Source organism: Polypterus senegalus, chromosome 1 (assembly GCF_016835505.1).
Source record: "Polypterus senegalus isolate Bchr_013 chromosome 1, ASM1683550v1, whole genome shotgun sequence".
Lineage (NCBI taxonomy): Eukaryota > Metazoa > Chordata > Cladistia > Polypteriformes > Polypteridae > Polypterus > Polypterus senegalus.
Window position 1 is genome coordinate 121,419,148 of NC_053154.1, and position 19,925 is coordinate 121,439,072.

The 19,925-nt window shown below is 36.8% G+C and overlaps 1 protein-coding gene across 2 annotated transcripts in view; it reads right to left on the minus strand.

Moving 5' to 3' along the window:
* The window catches only part of golim4a (golgi integral membrane protein 4a), a 115,153-nt gene that overhangs the window by 57,527 nt on the left and 37,701 nt on the right, over positions 1–19,925 (minus strand). For both annotated transcript variants that reach the window (XM_039757076.1, XM_039757069.1), the window contains exon 3: positions 7,805–7,854. In XM_039757076.1, the coding sequence (XP_039613010.1) occupies positions 7,805–7,854 (50 nt within the window). The remainder of the gene's footprint in view (positions 1–7,804; positions 7,855–19,925) is intronic.

Sequence of the window (19,925 nt, forward strand, 5' to 3'; positions counted from 1 at the left end):
TGCCATCACAAGAAGAGGAAGATGAAGAACAACTTGCAAATAATGTAGCAATCATTACCTATTCAGACGATGAGTAGATGGTAAGTACTGTACTTTATTGTATCTTATCCAGTCTCATGTCGTAATGTATATGTATATGCGTGAGTTTGGATCTTATTGCATTTCCTTATGTTCCGCAGGGGACTTGTCGGGCTGATGAGCGCTTTCGTGTGAAATTCGGACTGGTGCAGGCCAGTGCTGGTGGCATCATTGGCAAGAAAGTTGACGTCTACCGTACCTGTTTTTCATGCTTACGGTAGTACCGTACTGTATACTGCTTTAATAAGACCGTACTGCTGTACTGATAATTTCATTAAATCCTGAAATGTTCATCCGGTGTTGTTGCCTACATTTTGTGACCATAAATACGGTACCATACCGTATTTTACTGCCAAACGAACCCAGTTTACCCATCACCATTCTGTCTGTGAGGCGAATAATAGCCGGTCTCCAACAACCGCCGGGCCGTCCGAATAATTTTTTGAATAAACGCCGGGGCTACTATCGGAAGATATACGGTACATTAACTGAAGATTCCAGTGTGAGTGTGAGTATGGGTGTGCTGTGTGCTTGATCGGGTCCTGCAATGGACTAGTGCTCAGACTAGGACTGGTTTCTGCCTTGCACTCAAAGCTGCCAGGATAGACTATGGCTACTCATGAACCTGATTAATTAAGCTTGAGATTTATGTCCATATCAATTTTTTGAACCGTGTGTGCAACATTTTCCTGTTTCGTTTACCCAAAAAAGGTAACCAAAGACAAGATATGTGAATATACCTCATTATATAATTTGTACAGTCATAACCGTTTGTAATTAATGTGAACTAAGATTCCTAATCTTATAGTGCCTTTTTCAGACTAATCATAGGCACATGATTTCCATGGCTTATCAGTTTGAAAATGCTTGCCAAACAATTTATAAATCGATAAGTCATCATCTGATCCAATGGTTCCCAACCTGTGATCCAGAATGCATTATAGAGTTGCTATTATGGGCAATGGGTCATGACCCAATTTGTTGATGATGGGTCATCACATGATTATAATTTTTTATTTTTATGTTTCAACAGCCCATATTTAGCCTGTTCTGCTGTAGCAAATGCTATTCAACAAACAACCTCCTCTCACCCCACTTGTCACTATTGCAGCTCACTTAAGACATATACCGCATTTACTCGTGTACCATGTTACGTCGTGTAAGACGCACACCCTAATTTTTACAAAGAAACCGTGAAAATCGTTTCCCCATGTACGATGCGCGTTGTGATTGTATAGGAAGCGTTTAGAGAAAGAAAGAGTGTGAGTGCGCAAGCTAGAGAGAGAGCCCAAGCAGAAGAAGTAAGCATTACAGAATTATATTTCTTCATGTATGACGTGCACCCGATTTTATAATGCTAATTTTCAGGAAAAAATGTGCGCGTGGTACACGCATAAATACGGTAATTTAGGATTAATGGGGCGTGTGCGACTAGTGGTAGGAGGGTTACTACAGGCATAACAGGAAAAGATTTTAACAGGGCTGGATTTTCCTGTCTAAAAGCAGGAATATTTTAGTTATGGAATAGTTTCCATACATTTTGCCCATGTTAAACAATACATCAGTCCTATTTTGATGGCAGCAAGGTTGTATGTTAAATGAAGTTTCAGTGGGCATGGAAAACTGCTCATTGCCTAACCACGTGTTCATTGTTACAGCATAAACCTATAACAGAAGTGCAAATATGTTTTTGCATTAGGATTATTGTGTTTCTCATGGCACTTTGTATAAAGTGGTTCGATAAATCTCAATCTACTGGTAGTGCGATGAACGGGTTTGTTGGACCTTAAAGAACTGTATAAGCACACCCCAAAAATATCACAAGGGTGACACGGTCTGTAAAGTGGAGCCCTCGGCAATTCAGGACAAAGTTATTAAGTAGGATTACATATTTCATACTAGACTGCTGAATTATTTATCGAGGTACAGTATCCTGTCACCTGTATAAAATACAAATAATGAACACAAGTTTGTTAGTAACTATTTTGCTGCGTTCCTCCCACAATCCACAGACATGCAGGTTAGGTGCATTGGCGATTCTAAATTGTCCCTAGTGTGTGTCTGCACCCTGCAGTGGGCTGCTGAGTTTGTTTCCTGCCTTGCGCCCTGTGTTGTCTGGGTTTGGCTCCAGCGGACTTCCGTGACACTGTAGGTAGGATATAGCGGGTTGGATAATGGATGGATGGATGGGTAATTATTGAGGAATGTTTTAGTAGTGAGTGTTTCTCACTTCTGATACTGCTATTTTTCAGCTCATCTGTTTAAAATTAGTAAGCAGGTTAAATTGTTTTAACTTTTGAATTGTTTGAACTTAAGGAACTTCTTCCTTTTCACTCCCCCTACATACTTTACGTGAAACTGCATTTTCTACTCTTAGAGCTATACAAACAAAACACAGCAACTATTTACAAGTAAAACAAGCTTTCAGATGGTCTTTAACTTATAAGAACACTAATATTTCAGTGAGCGAAATTCAAGTACAAGGCTCCCATTGAATAGTCTGTAATTCTAACTATTGAAATCTATGAATACATAGCATTTAACCAATATGTATGTACATGACAAATGCCAACTGTATATATATTATACTTTAATGTTACCTTACAATTTCCCTGTCATCTGGCAACTAATTAATATATTTTGTTATTGAATACAGGCCTATTCACCAATTGAATAAACAGTTAAGAGTTTATGGCATTGTGATACCAAATATAAGCTGGTTGTCCACAACTTATATGTAGCTAGAAAAGTGCTCCATAGATGTAAAAAGTTTGGAACTACTGGTAAAATCTACAGACATGAAATAAAAATTTGGCACAACAAAACAGCTCAAGAATGAACATTCTGTCAAAATCAGTGTAAGACCAAGTCTTAAATCATCCAGAAAGTCACAATTATCCAAGGACTGGTAGAATTAATTTGCCTTGGTTACATTTATTGTGAATAGAAATGGGCAAAACCTTCATACAGAACCTTCAAGGCCAAACTATTATATAACCTCATGCATAATTTGCAGTTTTTGTCACTCTTCAACTGTATTACTATCACCGAGTAGAACATACATCTGACCACAGAAGGCTTGATTACAAGTGCACAGAGAACTTACTGCTAATGCACAGTAACACCTCTGCAAGTGGAGCACGTCTCCCTATCTCACAGCAGATGGCAATATTGTGCAAAAATTAAAAAAGTAGACTCACTTGCCTCAGTAACGAAATATATTAAAATGTTTACAGGAAACTCAACCAAGATTAAATGATTTTTTTCAAGTTTCCGGGATATGGTAAATACAATTTCTTATTTCAAAAAATCTCTCTTTTTAAAGTTTTTTTTTTTTTTGTGTGCTTGGCACAGCCAGCTTAAATCCAGGTTGCTTGGGCAGGTGCTTCCATACTACAGTGTTTGATATCTTTGCTCATGCATGCACATATGTAGTCTGGAACTTGTCGGATCTACCTTGGGCTTGAAGGCTAGAGTCATATTAAAAAACAGAATGGTTGATTTTTTTTGTAATGCAACTTGCAGGGTGTGTATTCCCTTATTTTGCAGTAGTCACCATCATTACCATGAATCACTACAATTACTTGTATACAATACAATTAGGCAATTTTCCCTTAACAAATTGCATATTTATGAATATTTATGTCCATTTCCAATTTTATTCTGGAGTATTAGACATTATGGTATCTTAAATCTTGTCCAAAAACATGTTGATACATCTTCATTTTGTATCATTCTTCAGTTGACATTTTATCATCACTAGTGCTGGTAGCCTAGTGCAAGGTATCTCAACCTTTTTTCAACAATGGTACCCTTTCAACCTCGTTTCCTTCCTGTGGCCCTCCTGTCTTACTGGTAGAAAGGTAGCTATTTAAATATTTTGTTTATAAATAGAACACGTTTTATTATAACACAAAACAATTTATTACATTACAATGCAAATTACATACAATAATAATTTCTTAATTTATACAAGTACAAAAAAAAACAAATTCGATACAGTTGCAAACTAATTTTATGTACATTTGTAACCACAAAATAATAAGATCTTTTACAGAAATAAAACAGCATTAGGGGGATTTCACTGCAAATCATGCAAAGCATGTATATTGACCATCACCGGTTTGACTGAAAAGAAAAAAAAAAAATGTGTGAGCCCCATGTCTGCAACAAAATTACCCACATTTGTTTATCGAAATGGATTTTCCTTTATCGTGTCCATGGCCATTCATTGTGCCACTAAGCCAGACTAGAAGATCGTTGTTCACCTGAAGTTAACTTCTAAATTCACAAATAACGGATGCACTGTTTAAAAACAGAAATCTAATATGCGATTCATAGACACCTCACCTCCAGTGTATGGTGGTATCATACACAGTATTCCAAGTTTGACTATCCCTGAGTTATCTTCAAATTGTAGTGAAAATATGTACAGGGGTTTGCAAGTGATGCTGGGACCAACATACATATGTACATACATACATAACAAATAAACAAAGAGTCACCAAATCAGCTCCATTTATGTAGATATACTGGAGTTTCCCAGCTTTGGCAGGCCATCACTTCAAAAAACCACTGTACTGTACATTTAAAGTGGCAAAGACTATTATGTAAAGTGTTTAGATTAAATATGATAGCTGACCCTAATTTGTTATGAGATTTTATTCAGTTGTAGGATTACAAATGCTGCTTAATTGAGTACTGCTTCAAATATGACAGAGGAGCAGTACTGAAGAGTTTGTACTGGTGGTATAAATGGTGAGGAATTATGCAACAACCAACAATAAATGACTTTAGACGATAATAGCAAAATAACAGGGTTGATTACATTAAAGCTTTTTTTTTTTTTTTTTTATATAAATGAGTGGAAACTGAACTTGGATTCTGTGCATGAAAGGCAAGTATACTAATGAGTATGGCACCAACACAATAGGTGTACTTTTTTTCTGTTGATACATCATACTGCAGGAGTTCTAACCCCTTGTTCTAACAATGTGCCACAACCATTAGTGCCAGGGGAAAGATTTATTAATCCGACTTATGGTGATAAATACCAATGTTCTCTAGCTGTTAAAAATAAATCTGTATATAAACAACAAACAAACAGTGATTGTGTTTTATATAGAGTGAGATTAATGCAGATTGTTTTGATGTAACATCTGAGTTTGTAGCATTAACCTTAACGCAGTTAATGTCTTCGTTTGGATATATTTTTTTTTTTTTTAAATGAGCTAAGATTAAAGAGCTAAATTTCCTTTTATGCTCCTTATAAAAGTAATTAAATATCATTTACATTTAATGAAAAAAAAATTATATATATTTAATTACTTTTTCAGTATTGCCTGCTGAAAAGCTCCAGTTCCCCATGATCTTGAATTGGATTAAGTGAGCTTGAAAATGTTATATTATTGTTACTGGTTGTTTGGTAAGCTTGAGGGCTATAATGCACTGTAAACCACTCTGCTTTAATAATGAGTCACTGATAATTCTTGGTTTAAATGATCAAGTATAAAGCACATTTTCAGTAACTAAGTAAATGAAGTCTAATGCTGAGAAAACAACATCAGGATGTCTTTAAAAGGGTATTAAATGACATTTTGTATATTTAAAGGCATGTGCCTCACTGCTCCTTACAATAAAATGACAGCGATAGTCATGCCTTGTACCTATTTATTATGTTGACCACAAAAAAAAAATTTCAGCCCACTCAGACTCCATAAACCTGCAAATTATATTGACTGAAGACTAACATTGACTCAGTAAGTGAGCATAAATAGGTCTTGTGATGGATTTAGATCTTTCGAGGGGTTAGTAATGTTTGGTGCAATGGTTTCCTAAATATTTTCACTGTTCTTCATGGATTTGCTTTTTTTGTTATTCTTCTCCCACACATTTTTGATCATACATAAAACTGTACTACAACAACACAGTTAGAACCCAACCAAAGCAGGGATCCTAATCTTCATTGTGAGAGTGTGAGATATGAACATTTATTTATTTAGTAACTTTAATCAATTATTTTCATAACTAAATGATGCATACTGTATTACTACAAATTTCAACACAGTACAATGTTTGAATATCTTTGAACCTGGAGGATGCAGCAGCTGCTTTTGTTGTAGACAAAGCCTACAAACTGCAATTATGAAAGTTATAGTAATACACTAATATTTTTACCAACCCTTTTTTTTTTTTTTACTTCAATTATGTGCTTTTATTTTTAAATTTTACAATGTGCAATTTGTAATTTATTTTTTTATAATGTGCATATTTCATTAATTTGCATTTTATTTACTATTTCACGTTTTTATATGTAGATTTACTTTTCTATTGTTATGGCTTTTCTATTTTCTATACGAATGTTGTATTTATTGTGGCATTTTATGTACAGTATATAATCTGCTTTTCATAAAACTAAAGGATTTGTGTTTAATACTCTCTGTAGATCTTATTAATTTAGACTTTGTACTAAAATAATTGGTAATAAATTTTACCATGTTGGGCCTACAGGGAAGGCGAGCTGGAGGGCACCATTGGGATTTTTTGCCTAGGGCTCCCAGAGCTCCTAGAATCTTCTCTGTTCACAAGCATGACACAATACAGAAGATACCTGGGTTTATCGCAAAAAGGACAAGACATTACAGTGTAAGCTGTGTGTACAGAATAAATACCATGTGGCTCTTAAGTATAAAAGACTTTTCTTTGGACAGGTCGGGCCGAGGCCTTTTATCAAAGGCAACTTACAAGACAAAAGATGCAGTGTTACTATTTTTTTCCATACTTGAAGCACAAGTAATTTGTTGGTGGACACACAGTGTAAGACAGAATTTAACTGCAACTCATGAGCTAATGCCTCTTTCAATCAGCTAATGAAAAAGAGTCAGAGGAAAGGAAGCAAGGAAAGGATGCAATGACAGTTAAAGTACTATGTCACTTGTGATGCTTGCTGCTAGATTTATATAAATTGAGGAGCAGCACAGGGTATTGTAGCTGGCAGTCACAAAGATCAGCTAAAGAATTGTATCTCTTTCTTTTTTCAAGAATATAGTCACTCACATCAAGTTAACTTGCTCATGTGCAAATCAGAAAGAAATCTGTAAAAATGTGGTATACTACAGCCCTCATATTATAATACAAACTAAAATAAATAACTTTAGATTTTGACATACACCACAAGGCTGATGAAGCGTGCTTGAAACAGTAATGGATATCCATCATTATGTCTTCATTTGCTTATTATTATTCCCTTCATTAAATAAGTTATCAGAGATTTAAACCAATTGAAACTTGACTTGGAACAAGCTTATGAATGCCCTATGCTATATGTGAAGTATAAATAAAGATGTTACATTCAATGGAATCAGAACAATAACTCAAGAGAATATTAGGTGTTTTGTAAAAGTAATCAGATTCTGATCAGCCAAAGTACCAACACATTGTACTCTGAAATGCCTGAATAAATTTTGCAGAATTTTTCATTTAAGTTCCATTTATCACTGCTTCTAAAGTGGTATTTGTCATTAAAATGTTTTGCTGCACACAGGTCTGTCTTGCGAGTTAAACATGAGGACCTCTTGAAATGACAATTTCATTCAGGCGTTTTTAAGTCATCTGTAGTTCAAGACACATGAACCTTTGAAAAAAATCTTTTTAAAATAAATAAATAAATAAATAAAGACATAGACAGAAAAAAAGAAAGCAATCCATAGTGCATACATTTACTCACCTTTTCCTTATTTAAACTTTGCTGGGCTTCCAACTTGTAAACTAGGAAATCTTTAAACAAAGCAAAAAGGACTTCAGGTAAATATTTGGCACATAAGGCAAACAGCATCTTAAACCAAAAATTCTTGACAACAACCCCACCCACCCCCAAAAAAACACAGCAAATGTAATTCAAAAGTTATTTCAGCAGTATTTGGTAAATAAACTTTTTCCATTTTATAACTATTTTATTTTTTTCAGGATATGTTTTATGCACTTTCACAACACAACAAAAAATATGGGATATGGAGCAATGGTGTAATGTTTCAAGACATAATTTCCACCTTATTTACTACAATAAAGAACAATATTATAAAACATTTACTAACTTTACCTGTATACATAAATATACTGTATAGATATGAGTAAATGCAATATATCAATTAGTCATTATGTTTTATTTATCAACACTAGAATTACCAAAGCCTATAAAAAAAAACTTGTAAACCCGGCCCACCTTAAATCCATTTGCACCTCTCTGTCAGCGTCTTTTGTATTATAAATGTGTCGATAAGCACAAGCAGCCTGCTATCCCAGTAGTTTGTTGTCACCACTTCTTTGGTAGATTCAGATTCAAAAGGTGGCGAGTTTGAGCCTTCCCACGTCCCAAAATAAACGTTTTGAGTAGTGAGCTGCTCTTATTGTTACTATTATACAATAAAAACATACATTTGATTTGAGTCTGTAACAGCCGGTGTAAATATATGGTACTTTAAAAGGTTAGGGTTTTTTTTTTTATTTAGTTTTTTTATTTAGTTTTATTCTCTCAGTCGTGTTCACCAAGCTTTGGTAATTCTACTGTTAATATGGGAAAAAAGGTATATGTATATTCATAATTTTCACATTCTTGGCCTCTAACAAAAGTCATTGATGAAAGCATTCTATTTAATAGTTCACTTACTGTATCAAAAAAAAAAAAAAACAAGCATTCCTTCTTATTAACTATGGTGGGGTCCTATAGTGCAATATAAAAACACATCTCAGGTCTAAAATCAATGTGCCTTCTCTAAAATGGGTTTAAATTTCACAAGTGACAGACTATACAGTACATCCAAGTACAAAAGCAGTATTTTAGAGATTTTACATCTAAACATGCACTGCTTACAGTGAGCATGCAGGGTGATCTATGAGCAAAATGAGAAACCACAGGTATTCCTAGAGTGCACTGTAAGCACTTTAGTGCACCTCTGAAAATATATGAAGAGAACATTTTTTTTTATTGTTAAGTCACACTAAATTAGTAATATTTGAAAATGATCCTTGCTCATAAGGAAAAAAGTAGCACAGAAAAAAAAAGAAATTTATCAAGTTTCACATTACTTTTAACTTCAAAAGAGATGAAACACAGATAATGTGCTAATAGTATAAACTTACTATTGTAATCTTATAAGTACCAATACAATTTTTTAAGTAACACTTAACCACAAGGTAAAGCATATCAAAATATTTTTGGTAACTTTATTGATTTTGCTTCTTCAGGCATAGGGCTCTTGATATACATAAGTTAATGTTATGTTATTAGGTGCATTATATTTGTTACAGCAAACTAATCAAATGAAGAAATACTTACTAAAACTCTCTATTTTACCTGTTTTTTAAAAAATGTATCTACAATCATGCCTTCTTGACATCAAGCAAATGGCCCAAACATTCTTGAATAGGTAGTGCCCAATACTGACTAATTTTCCTGTTTTTAGAAGCATTACAGAGACAAATACCTAGACTTGTTTGATTTGATTGCAATACTTATTCCTCCTCTAACTCAACAAAAGTAAAATGCTTCACTGAGCAAGCATTTTAAGGTACAGCTAGCCACAAAATGTCAGAGATGGGCAATGTGCTCTGTCTGGTAGCTGCTGCTGATTTCTCCTACGCGAAGTCTAAAAGGTTTTTGTAAAAAGAGAAGCAATCTGTTCTCTTTCTTGGTTGCCGAGCAAATCAAGATTTAATTTTTCTCATGAGTCCATGAGGTATACTATAGCCATCTGCCCATTTCCCTTGCCAAATGGAGGTAACATGAATGCTCAACCACACAAATGCGAAAAAAAAATGTGAACAGACGACTTACAAAGGTTGTACTTCCAACATATTTCAACTTATCTTAGAAATAAAATTGCCCAGAACAGGACTATTGAGGTACACTTGATGTGCAAGTCCCGACAGTGGTGTTTGCTTGTACTCAGATATCCCACATAGCCTGGTCTGACTCAAATTACAGAAGCCAGTAGTTCTGAGTCAGAAGTGATAAACTCAAGTTCAGAAGCACACTTAGCTGACAAGAAGATGCTGAACAAATCCATACTGGCTTTTAGGACTCATTCCTTTACTGATGAAGACAAAGCCAGGAAGATGAATACTACCTTCTATACATAGCTGGAAGTGGGGATGTGACATTACCAAAATAATTTTGATAGATAATTTTGAATGATAATGATACTTAAATTTATGTGAAACAAATAAATCAAAACATATGAATTGAAATAGGAAAAAAAAGAAGTCATGGATTATTCATATGCATACATGTTTATGTTTTCCAGTACTTCACATAAACTTCCTTGTAAATATTGTATATTACATACTGTGTAATGAGCTAGAGCACTTTAAAGAAGAAAAAGGAAAAAAAAAAAAAAGTTACTCAGCAAGAAATTCTAGCTCAACGGTTTCACCCTAAAACAAGTCATAACGTACCTTTTGGTAACTTTTTAATGTTATGCAGCCTTTTCACCTCTTTCATTTTCCCATTGGCTCATCATACCAAAATGTGAATCAAGTTGCTTCTAATTACCTAAAAAACTATATAATTTAACTTTTACTATTGCCTAGTTTGTAGATAACTGACTAATAAAAGCTTATATGACATATTTAATACTTCAACTGTTTTTTCTTTGAGTTGACTAGGAGAAGGTTTACACAAAGCTAAAATTACCGAGAAATTCTGTTAGCTAGCTCTGAAGTATGTGCCAGCATTTCTGTGATACCCAACCTTATTAGTTTCCATGCAGGATATAATTTTAATAGTGCATATGAGAGCAGAAAATGAACTAACTATGGGACTAAAATAATTACTTATTAAGAAACCTTTAAGTAGCTACATAAACCTAAATTGCTTTTAAGCTATACACCACTGCTTTTTAGTGTATCTGACAACAAAAGAAGCCAATGAAAATGTCCCAGTTTTAGAAAAAGCTACCACTTGATTATAAAGGAGAAGGTTGGTTAAAAAAAAAAAAGTATAATATAGAAAAACCTCTGCAAAACTTATTAAAACAACAAAAGGAAAAATCAAGCATATGGTAGTTATTTTTTATTACTAATCTGAGAGGCAACCAACTGCCAAATGCTTGCTTATAGTATAGCATACAGCAGCCATAAATCAGACATTTCAGGACTGAGTCATTAATCACTGTACACTGTTGTCAAAAGACAAACTAAGTTGACTTTAACTGCAAACATAAAATTGACAAGGGACCTAAAAAAAAAAAAAAAAAGGATTTTATTTGTCAGGACATTCAACTAAACGTAATGAACTATGACTATTTATACATGGAACCTGATTGGCACATAGAGGTGTCCTCCTCTAGTAAACAATACTTTGTAGTGTCAGAGGTAATTCTGATGGCTGTGAACGGAAACTGAAGTTAGACCCATGCTAAAGTGGAAAGGCTGATATGTTTTGAATGCAGGAGGTTGCAATATTTAAAAATCAGTCCCGTGGAGTTCACCTGCCAAATGGTTGTTAAACTTTTTTTCCTTGTGACCCATTTTGGTCTTTTTGTGTCTTCACCACCCACAATCACTGCAGGGTATCATCCATAGGATCAGTCCTCCTTGTAGAATCGCCACCGATTGTCATCCGCTTGTTGTCTTCCATGTAGATTCTCTACTGATTGTGGTGTCGTTGCCCGCTGGGGAATTCCTACAAATCGTCATCTCCTCTGTGTATGTAAGTCAGATTAGTAGTGGTATCGCTTGCCTGTGCTGACACACTGCAAGACATTCCATAAACGGTTATACACTCTTTCCCATTCAGTACTATAACCATTCAAGACTCAACGCGACCCAAGTTCAGATGTCATGCGACCTATTCGTTTAAGAAATACTGTTCTAGACTAAAGAACGTCAAAAGCATTTACTGAAAATTACTATTGGGAAGTTTAAAGGAATACTATGACCAAAAAAATTTTTTTTTGCATTAAATATGGTACTAACCCTATGCAGTTTGTAATGATGACAGATAAAAAAAAATAATACCATGTTTAAGTGGAGAAAGGACAAAAGGTTTCTTATAAAAAGTGACCCAATGTTAAACAGCAGCAAACAACATCAAAAATGTTGTTGAAGCAATCTTGAATTACTGATGTCACTTAATCCACACATCAAGTCATCCAGTTACAGGGTCATAGCGCACAAAACACATTTTTTTTGCAATAATATTTGGTGCACAAATAACTCCAGAGAATGAAAACAGTACATAAACAGGATTCCTGTTTGTGGACTACTTTCATTTTCCCAAATTATTTTTTATAGGTTATAGTTATTTCACAATATGTTTGCAAAAAATACATGCATTTTTGCACAATGTGAGCATACAACTGACTTCAGGCATGGATTAAACAACAGAGCGGAAGATTTTTTTTTTCATAGAGGTCTTTGACAATATTTGCTGCTGTCCAGCACTGGTCATCATTGGGTCCTGTTCTATCAAACTTTACTATGGCTTTACTCCACGAAAAACACAAGATTAAAATTTTTTCTTGGCCATCAATTCTAAAAAAAATCATCTGAGGCCTTACGCATAACACGATGCATAGAATTCACACTAAAACATGGCGTATGTACAAAAGTGTAAATGTGCATAGCACAAAAAAATTCAGATGCACAAAACCACGTGTAAGCTAACTTCCATACATGAAATGTAACGCATGTGCATGCACCTGCTACCCCTGCATGACTCCTCCCAGAATTTTACGTACTGTAATATGAAAATCAATATAAATATCACCTTCTGTTCAGTGTTTGGTTAAAAGACAATGACAAAAGCATGTGGGGGAAAAAAAAAGAAGAATATCAGCAAATGCAAAGTGGAGGTGAGGAAAAACTTACTATTTGTTGGCTTAAGGAATGGTATAAGCAACAAAAAGTGTGGCAGAGACAATTAAAAGTTCCAAGTTCAGAAAGATGCACAGTGCCCGAAATAAGAAAAAAAAAAAAAAATAAGAAGAAGTGGTCAGATATCACAGTCGACATGTAAAGGCGAGTCGTAGACCGCTGTTTGTTTATTCTGTTTCAGACAGTGTTACAAAATCTGACCCCTGTGCCGATGACATGATGGTACTGCTGTACCAAGCACATCTTCGGGGACTGGCTGCACAAACACCTCTGCCTCTGAAACCACTGAGCATCTGGCTGTGTGCAGAAAGACGTTGTTCCGAGTCACAAAATGCAATAGTGGATGCTGTAAGAGATGTGGCCAATGAACTAAGGAATAAGGGTTGTACTATGAGATATTAGCCACAAATTAAATTAATTGGTTAAAAAATAAATGCTGCATCCGATTAATTGTTTTTACATTCTGCTAATTACATTCAAATTAAGTTGTAATGCTGTTCGATTTGACTGATTATTTGGTGGGTCAGGTTCATCATACAGCATTTCCTGAGGTGCGGGCAAGCCATAATTGTGTGCCACATTATACATGCAGCACACTACATGCTTGCACAATACAACACATGTTCTGTGCACTATAGAGTAGCGCATTAATAGAGTGGAAATGCTTTCTATTTACATAAGCAAATTAATTCTCTGAAGGCGCCTTTATAGTGTAGTGTCGGCACTAAGTCTTACCTTTTGACGTACTAGTTGGGAAAAGCACCTGCTATATCTGATGGAATACCAGCTCACTCATTTGAAGATTCATCCCTGGTTGATGCAACTTGTCCGGCGCTGTTGCTGTGAATTGATCTTTGATGTTTCTCAGTTCAACCACAGTTAAGGAAATCTTATATCTGAATGACAAGCCGAGAATACCATCCTATACAGCTGGCATGACGTGTCTCAGTGATGACCGTGAAATACCTGATCAGTCCTGTGGCTAAAAACCCAAAAGTGGACAGAACTTGCAAAGGAGCAGGAAGCACACAATTCCTTAAGTCTGACTTTATAAAGCCGGTGGCCAGTTCAGCACACAGCTCCAAGAGGATAGCCCTTGGAAATCAAAATCAACTTAGAAGCCAGTCATAATCATCTATAAATTTGTGCTTTCTTCTAATTCTTCCATTTGCAATGTCTCCTGACAATGCTAAAGCAGCTATGGTAATTGGAATAATTTGGCCATACACCAAGTTTAGTTATTACACATCTTCAAATGAGTGTAGGAACAGGCATATGCAACATTTTTAAGTGTACACACCATTTACACTTGTGGCCCCTGGTACTTAGCAGGTCTTAAAATTATGTAAATACAACCTCAGATGAAGAACACGACGACATATTACACAGTGTTATTATTTATTTAACAAAAACTACACCAAAATGAAGAAGCAGTGTGTGAAAAACAAGTGCTCCCTTGCTGCTTTAATAGAAATTAAGAGGGTAAGCAGCAGCTAGGTGCTGCTAATCAGATGCACTTGATTAACTGATCATTAGCAAGTGTGATCACCTCAATAAAAGAAGAACTTTCGGCAGTTTGCTGGTCAGGTGTGTTTTAACACAATACCAAGGAGAAAAGACATCAGTAATGCCTTAGAGAAGCAATTGTTGCTGCCCATAAATCTGGGAAAGGTTATAAGGCCATTTCCCAACAACTTGAAGTCCATCACTCTGCAGTGAGAAAGATAATTCACAAGTGGAAAACATTCAAGACAGTTGCTAATCTTCCCAGAAGTGGACATCCCAGCAAATTCACCCCAAGGTCAGGCTGTACAGTGCTCTGAAAAATTGCAAAAAAAACCCAAGAGCTACATCTCAGGGTCTACAGGCCTCAGTCTGCATATTAAATGTTAAAGTTCATGACAGAACAATTAGAAAATGACTGAACAAGTATGACTTGTTTGGAAGAGTTGCCAGGAGAAATCCTTGTCTCTCTAAAAAGAACATGGCAGCACAGCTTAGGTTTGCAAAGTTGCATATGAACAAACCACAAAACTTCTGGAACAACATCCTTTAGATAGACAAGACCAAAGTGGAGATGTTTGGCCATAATGCAGAGTGTCACTTTTAGTGAAAAGCCAAACACAGCATATCCGCACAAAACCTTCATACCTGTCAAGCAGGTATACCAAAGTATCCTAGAGTCAAATGTGAGACCATCTCTCCGACAGCTAAAGCTTGGCCAAAACTGGGTGATGCAACAGGACAATGAACCCAACCAACCCAGAAAATCAGAATATAGTAGCTGAAAAAATGGCCCAGTCAAAGTCCGGACCTCAACCTGATTGAAATTCTGTGGCAAGAACCTTAAGAGAGCTGTGCATAAACAAATGCCTGCAAACCTCAATAAATTCAAATAATGTTGTTAAGAAGAGTGGACCAAAATTGTTCCACAAGGAAGTGAGAGACAGATAAAGTCACAGAGAAAACACTTTCCTTTCATATGACTGAAAATGTGCAGGTAACACATAAAAAAATAATTTTTGGGTAGAGTATTCCTTTACATATTCTCACTGTGTTATCGTCCAGCCTTAGTTAGACTTGTCTTCTGTGCAGTATAGGCTCTGGAACCAGATGTCTAGATTAGAAGAAGTTGCTTTGTGGGAATGAACCTGGAGAAATATGGATATACTCACAATTGGATTATCTAAAGCAGGCATGTAAAACACGCGGCCTGCATGACAGATCCTAGTTAGCACTAAACTTGTACAAAATGATTACTATCGTTTGTGCTTGAATCATTCGGCATCTTTGGCGTTAACTTATTGACTTTTCTTACTTCCGCCTTCTGACAAAAGAGCGTTTTCCCATGGCATTACGGTACCGGAAATGCAATCTGCTAGTATAGTTGCAGCTTCGGCGTCAGCTCCCTTAATACCCTAGGCATGACACTGCTCCCCCCATGAGCCTTGACCAAAGTTAATGAGCCGCGATGTGGAAACTGAAGTGCAAGGCTAAAGCAGCAACAGAACTGACCATCACAAGTAGTAATAGCTGGCAAAATTTTCAGGTAATAGAGCAGGAGATTGACAGGCGGATCTGTGCAGCATCCGCAGTGATGCAGGCTCTGCACCGGTCTGTTGTGGTGAAAAAGGAGCGGAGCCGTAAGGCAAAGCTCTCAACTTACCGGTCGATCTACGTCCCTAACCTCACCTATGGGCATGAGCTGTGGGTAGTGAACAAAAGAACGAGATCGCGAACACAAGCGGCTGAAATGAGTTTCGTCCGCAGGGTTTCTGGGCTTTCCCTTAAAGATTGGGTGAGAAGCTCAGTCATCCGGGAAGAACTCCGAGTAGAGCCACTGCTTCTCTGCATAGAGAGGAGTCAGATGAAGTGGCTCGGGCATCTGATCAGGATGCCTCATGGACGCCTCCCTGGCGAGGTGTTCCGGCACGTCTAACCGGTAGGAGGCCCCGGGGAAGACCCAGTACACGCTGGAGGGACTGTGTCTCAGGAACTCCTTGGGATTCCCCCGGAAGAGCTAGTAGAAGTGGCCGGGGAGAGAGAAGTCTGGGTATCTCTCCTCAAGCTGCTGCCCCCGCGACCCAATCTCAGATAAGCGGAAGACGATGGATGGATGGATAGATGGATATTTTCACGTTTTTTTGCTGTAGTTTTATGTAATTTTGTGCTAGTATTGTAACGAACAGTTAGTGTAGACTACAGCTGAAGATCTGAAGTGGACGAGAGAAGTTGGCGAGTTGTTTATTAATAAATTTTTGTGATTTTGAGTTTGTAAAATTAGTGTAGGTCAGGGGGCTTTTTGCATATCGGCATATTTTACAATATAAACTAAGTAAAGTAAAATTTAATTTTTGGAGGATTTGCTTTTCAACTTGAATTACTGAGCAATGAATTCAGTGAGTGTTTTCGTGATTTCAGTTCACACGAACAGGACTTTGCGCCGTTTACATCACCATACTCTTACAACGCCGAGAATGCACCTGAGAATATCCAAATGAAATTGATTGAACTGCCGTCAGATTCTATTCTGAAGGCAAAATACAACGAAGTTGGCGTGCCAGGCTTGAATGCTTACCTGCCACCCTCGTATATGCAGATCCGTAAGCTGGCATCGAGAGTACTGTCCATGTTCAGAAGCACTTACCTTCGTGAGCAACTGTTTTCGTTAATGAAAGCTACCAAAACCCCACATCGTTCAAGACTTACTGTCGGGCGCCTTTCATCCCTCATAAAAGTTGCAGCTGCGCAAGATTTCAAGCCTGATATTGACAAACCGGTTACTAACAAGAGATGCCAAGTGTCGGGACAAAAGAAATAGATCTCAGACTGTAACTCATATATAAGGACCTAGCTAAGAGGCTAAGACTCTAATTGTATGCTGCTGTACAGAGATTGTATGGAAATAAATTACTTTTCTTTAAACTTTAAGTGTTACATTTTTTTAAAGTTTTCAGTATTGGAAAGAAAGCTACAGTTACTTTGCATAATAGTATAATAGTATTTGTTACAGTGCGGCCCACTGAGGCATGTATGGCAGTCGAAGCAACCCACCCATGGTAGCGAGTTTGACATACCTGATCTAAAGCAATGTACTGTAGATTGAAATTATACACAACAAAGCGTTTTCACTTCATTTCCCATCCATGCATTATGGGGTTTGTCAAGGCGGCAACACACCAATTTTAACTGTTCAGGCCACCTTGGCTCCAACAGCATTTCTGGGAAAATCCCCGGTCCTACTAAGGCCATCCAAGGGATGGAGTCTTGGCAAAACTAAAAAGTGTCAATGAAGAAACGTGTGTGTATGTGTGTGTGTCAGAAGCAAATGGTTAGAAATTATTCTGTCTTACTGGTAGATGCTGAGGAATGATACAAGCTTTAGGAAGGGCAGAACTGGGAACAATGGCCTGACTAATTAAAATAAGCACACAGTTTTTATCGATTGTTGCTAAAATTACAGACTGTCTGTAATCAAACGCAAGGTTGTTCATAAACATACCCAGTAACAAACCACTTTAAGCAAAGATGAAATGTTCAAATTTGGAATTGTGTGTTACAATTTCAGACCATAATGTTAAGAGCACTAAAAGAAAAAGAACTGAGATGTCCGGGCATTAGCAATACTGACCTGTCAGACCCAAGTGGAAAGCAAAGCTGAGTATATTTCCTGCAGACTTGTATTTAGAATGCATTCAGCACCCTTATGTTTCAAGGGTGGTAATGGACATTATGTATGTGACACACTCAACTTGTAAGATCCTGAATAAGACCGACTGAAAGAGCCGTGGTTAAAGGTAATTGGTATCTGTCTTGCAGTGGCAAAAGGATTAGCCATGTTAAATGTTAGCAGAAGGACATTAAGTTTTAAGATGTACTACCAATACACTAATGTGACAGCTGAGGCTGTTGTGATTAACATTTTCTTTTTATTTATTTTTCTTGAGCTTTCCTTAAACCTAAACATTCATAACAACATCTATTTAGGGGTTTTCCTACCAAAAAGAATCAATTTTTGTTGCTTATTTTTGTTTGGAGACTTTATTTTATAGTTGTTAATTTCCATCCATCCATCATCCAATCCGCTATATCCTAACACAGTGTCACGGGGGTCTGCTGGAACCAATCCCAGTCAACACAGGGCAGAAGGCAAGAAACAAACCCTGGGCAGGGCGTGCTCACACACACACACACACACAAACCAAGCACACACTAGGGACAATTTAGAATCACCAATGCACCTAACCTGCACGTCGTTGGAGTGTGGGAGGAGGAAACCCACGCAGACACGGGGAGAACACTCCACACAGGGAGAACCTGGAAAGCGAACCCGGGTCTCCTAACTGCGCCCATTAGTTGTTAATTTAATTATGTTGTTTTCATTGCCATTTTGAAAGCCTTATGTCACCTGTTACCTTGGTAATACTCCCATCATGCACTGGCAGTATGCGTTGATGACATCATCACTAGCAACAGTATAAAGGTTACTCCTCGTAAGCCCCCAAACATTTCAAGACTGGATAATCTTACTGGTGATTACATATTCTCTTTGCTATTTTGGTAATAGATATCTGCTTCAATTAAGACTGAATTTTGGTTGTGTATTAATTTTGCCAATAGATTCCTTCCTTCCAGTATGATGTCAGCTTTGTTTTCTTTGACTTTGGTATGCTCACGGTCCCTCCAATTGAACCGCTTACTTTCTCCTTTGAGATAGTACAGAGGTAGTGTCAGGTTTGTCTATTGTTGAAGTTTGGTAAAAACAAAAATGAAAGTCATAGAAATGGCATCAAACATGTTCTGGCAAACCATTCGATAACTCATAAGTGGTAGGCAACACATCCCATGTACATGTATTGAGGCCTGACAGCTTGTATCAGTTGGTCTTTTTGCAAAGTAAGGAATGTTTCTTAATTCCTGTATAAAATCAGATCCATTCAAAACTGGCACTGAGGCATAACATTATTCATTAAAATTCATAACAACAAAATATCAAATAAACAGCAGATATCTCAAGAGTATCAGTTCAAGGGCCTGTGTTGCTTGCAAATGTTGCCCTCTTGGTCCCATGTGAATATAACCTCTTGCATTCACGGGAGTTGCTAACAGCTGGGAATGCTACACATGAACTGGAAATCAATGCCTCTGTTTTGTGGTGCCATGGTTCCTCTCTGGAAAAGAGTAATTTATCCTCTTAAATGCAGCTTCTGTCTCAGGTGGAGAAATTTAAAGTATTTTCTTCACAATTAAGGGCAGAAGGGATTATGAGGCTTGACCAACTGAATTCTTTATACTGTAGCTGGTAAAAAGTGTGATGTGGAAACCTTAAATAGGTCAGTCTATATCTGAACTGTCATGAGCCATGAGAAATTAAAGACTGGGGGAACAAGCAGTTGAAATCAAATATCTTCTCAGGGTTGTGGTGCTCCTTTTATCCATGAAGGAAAGGACAATTCAGAAGGACTTTAGAGAAA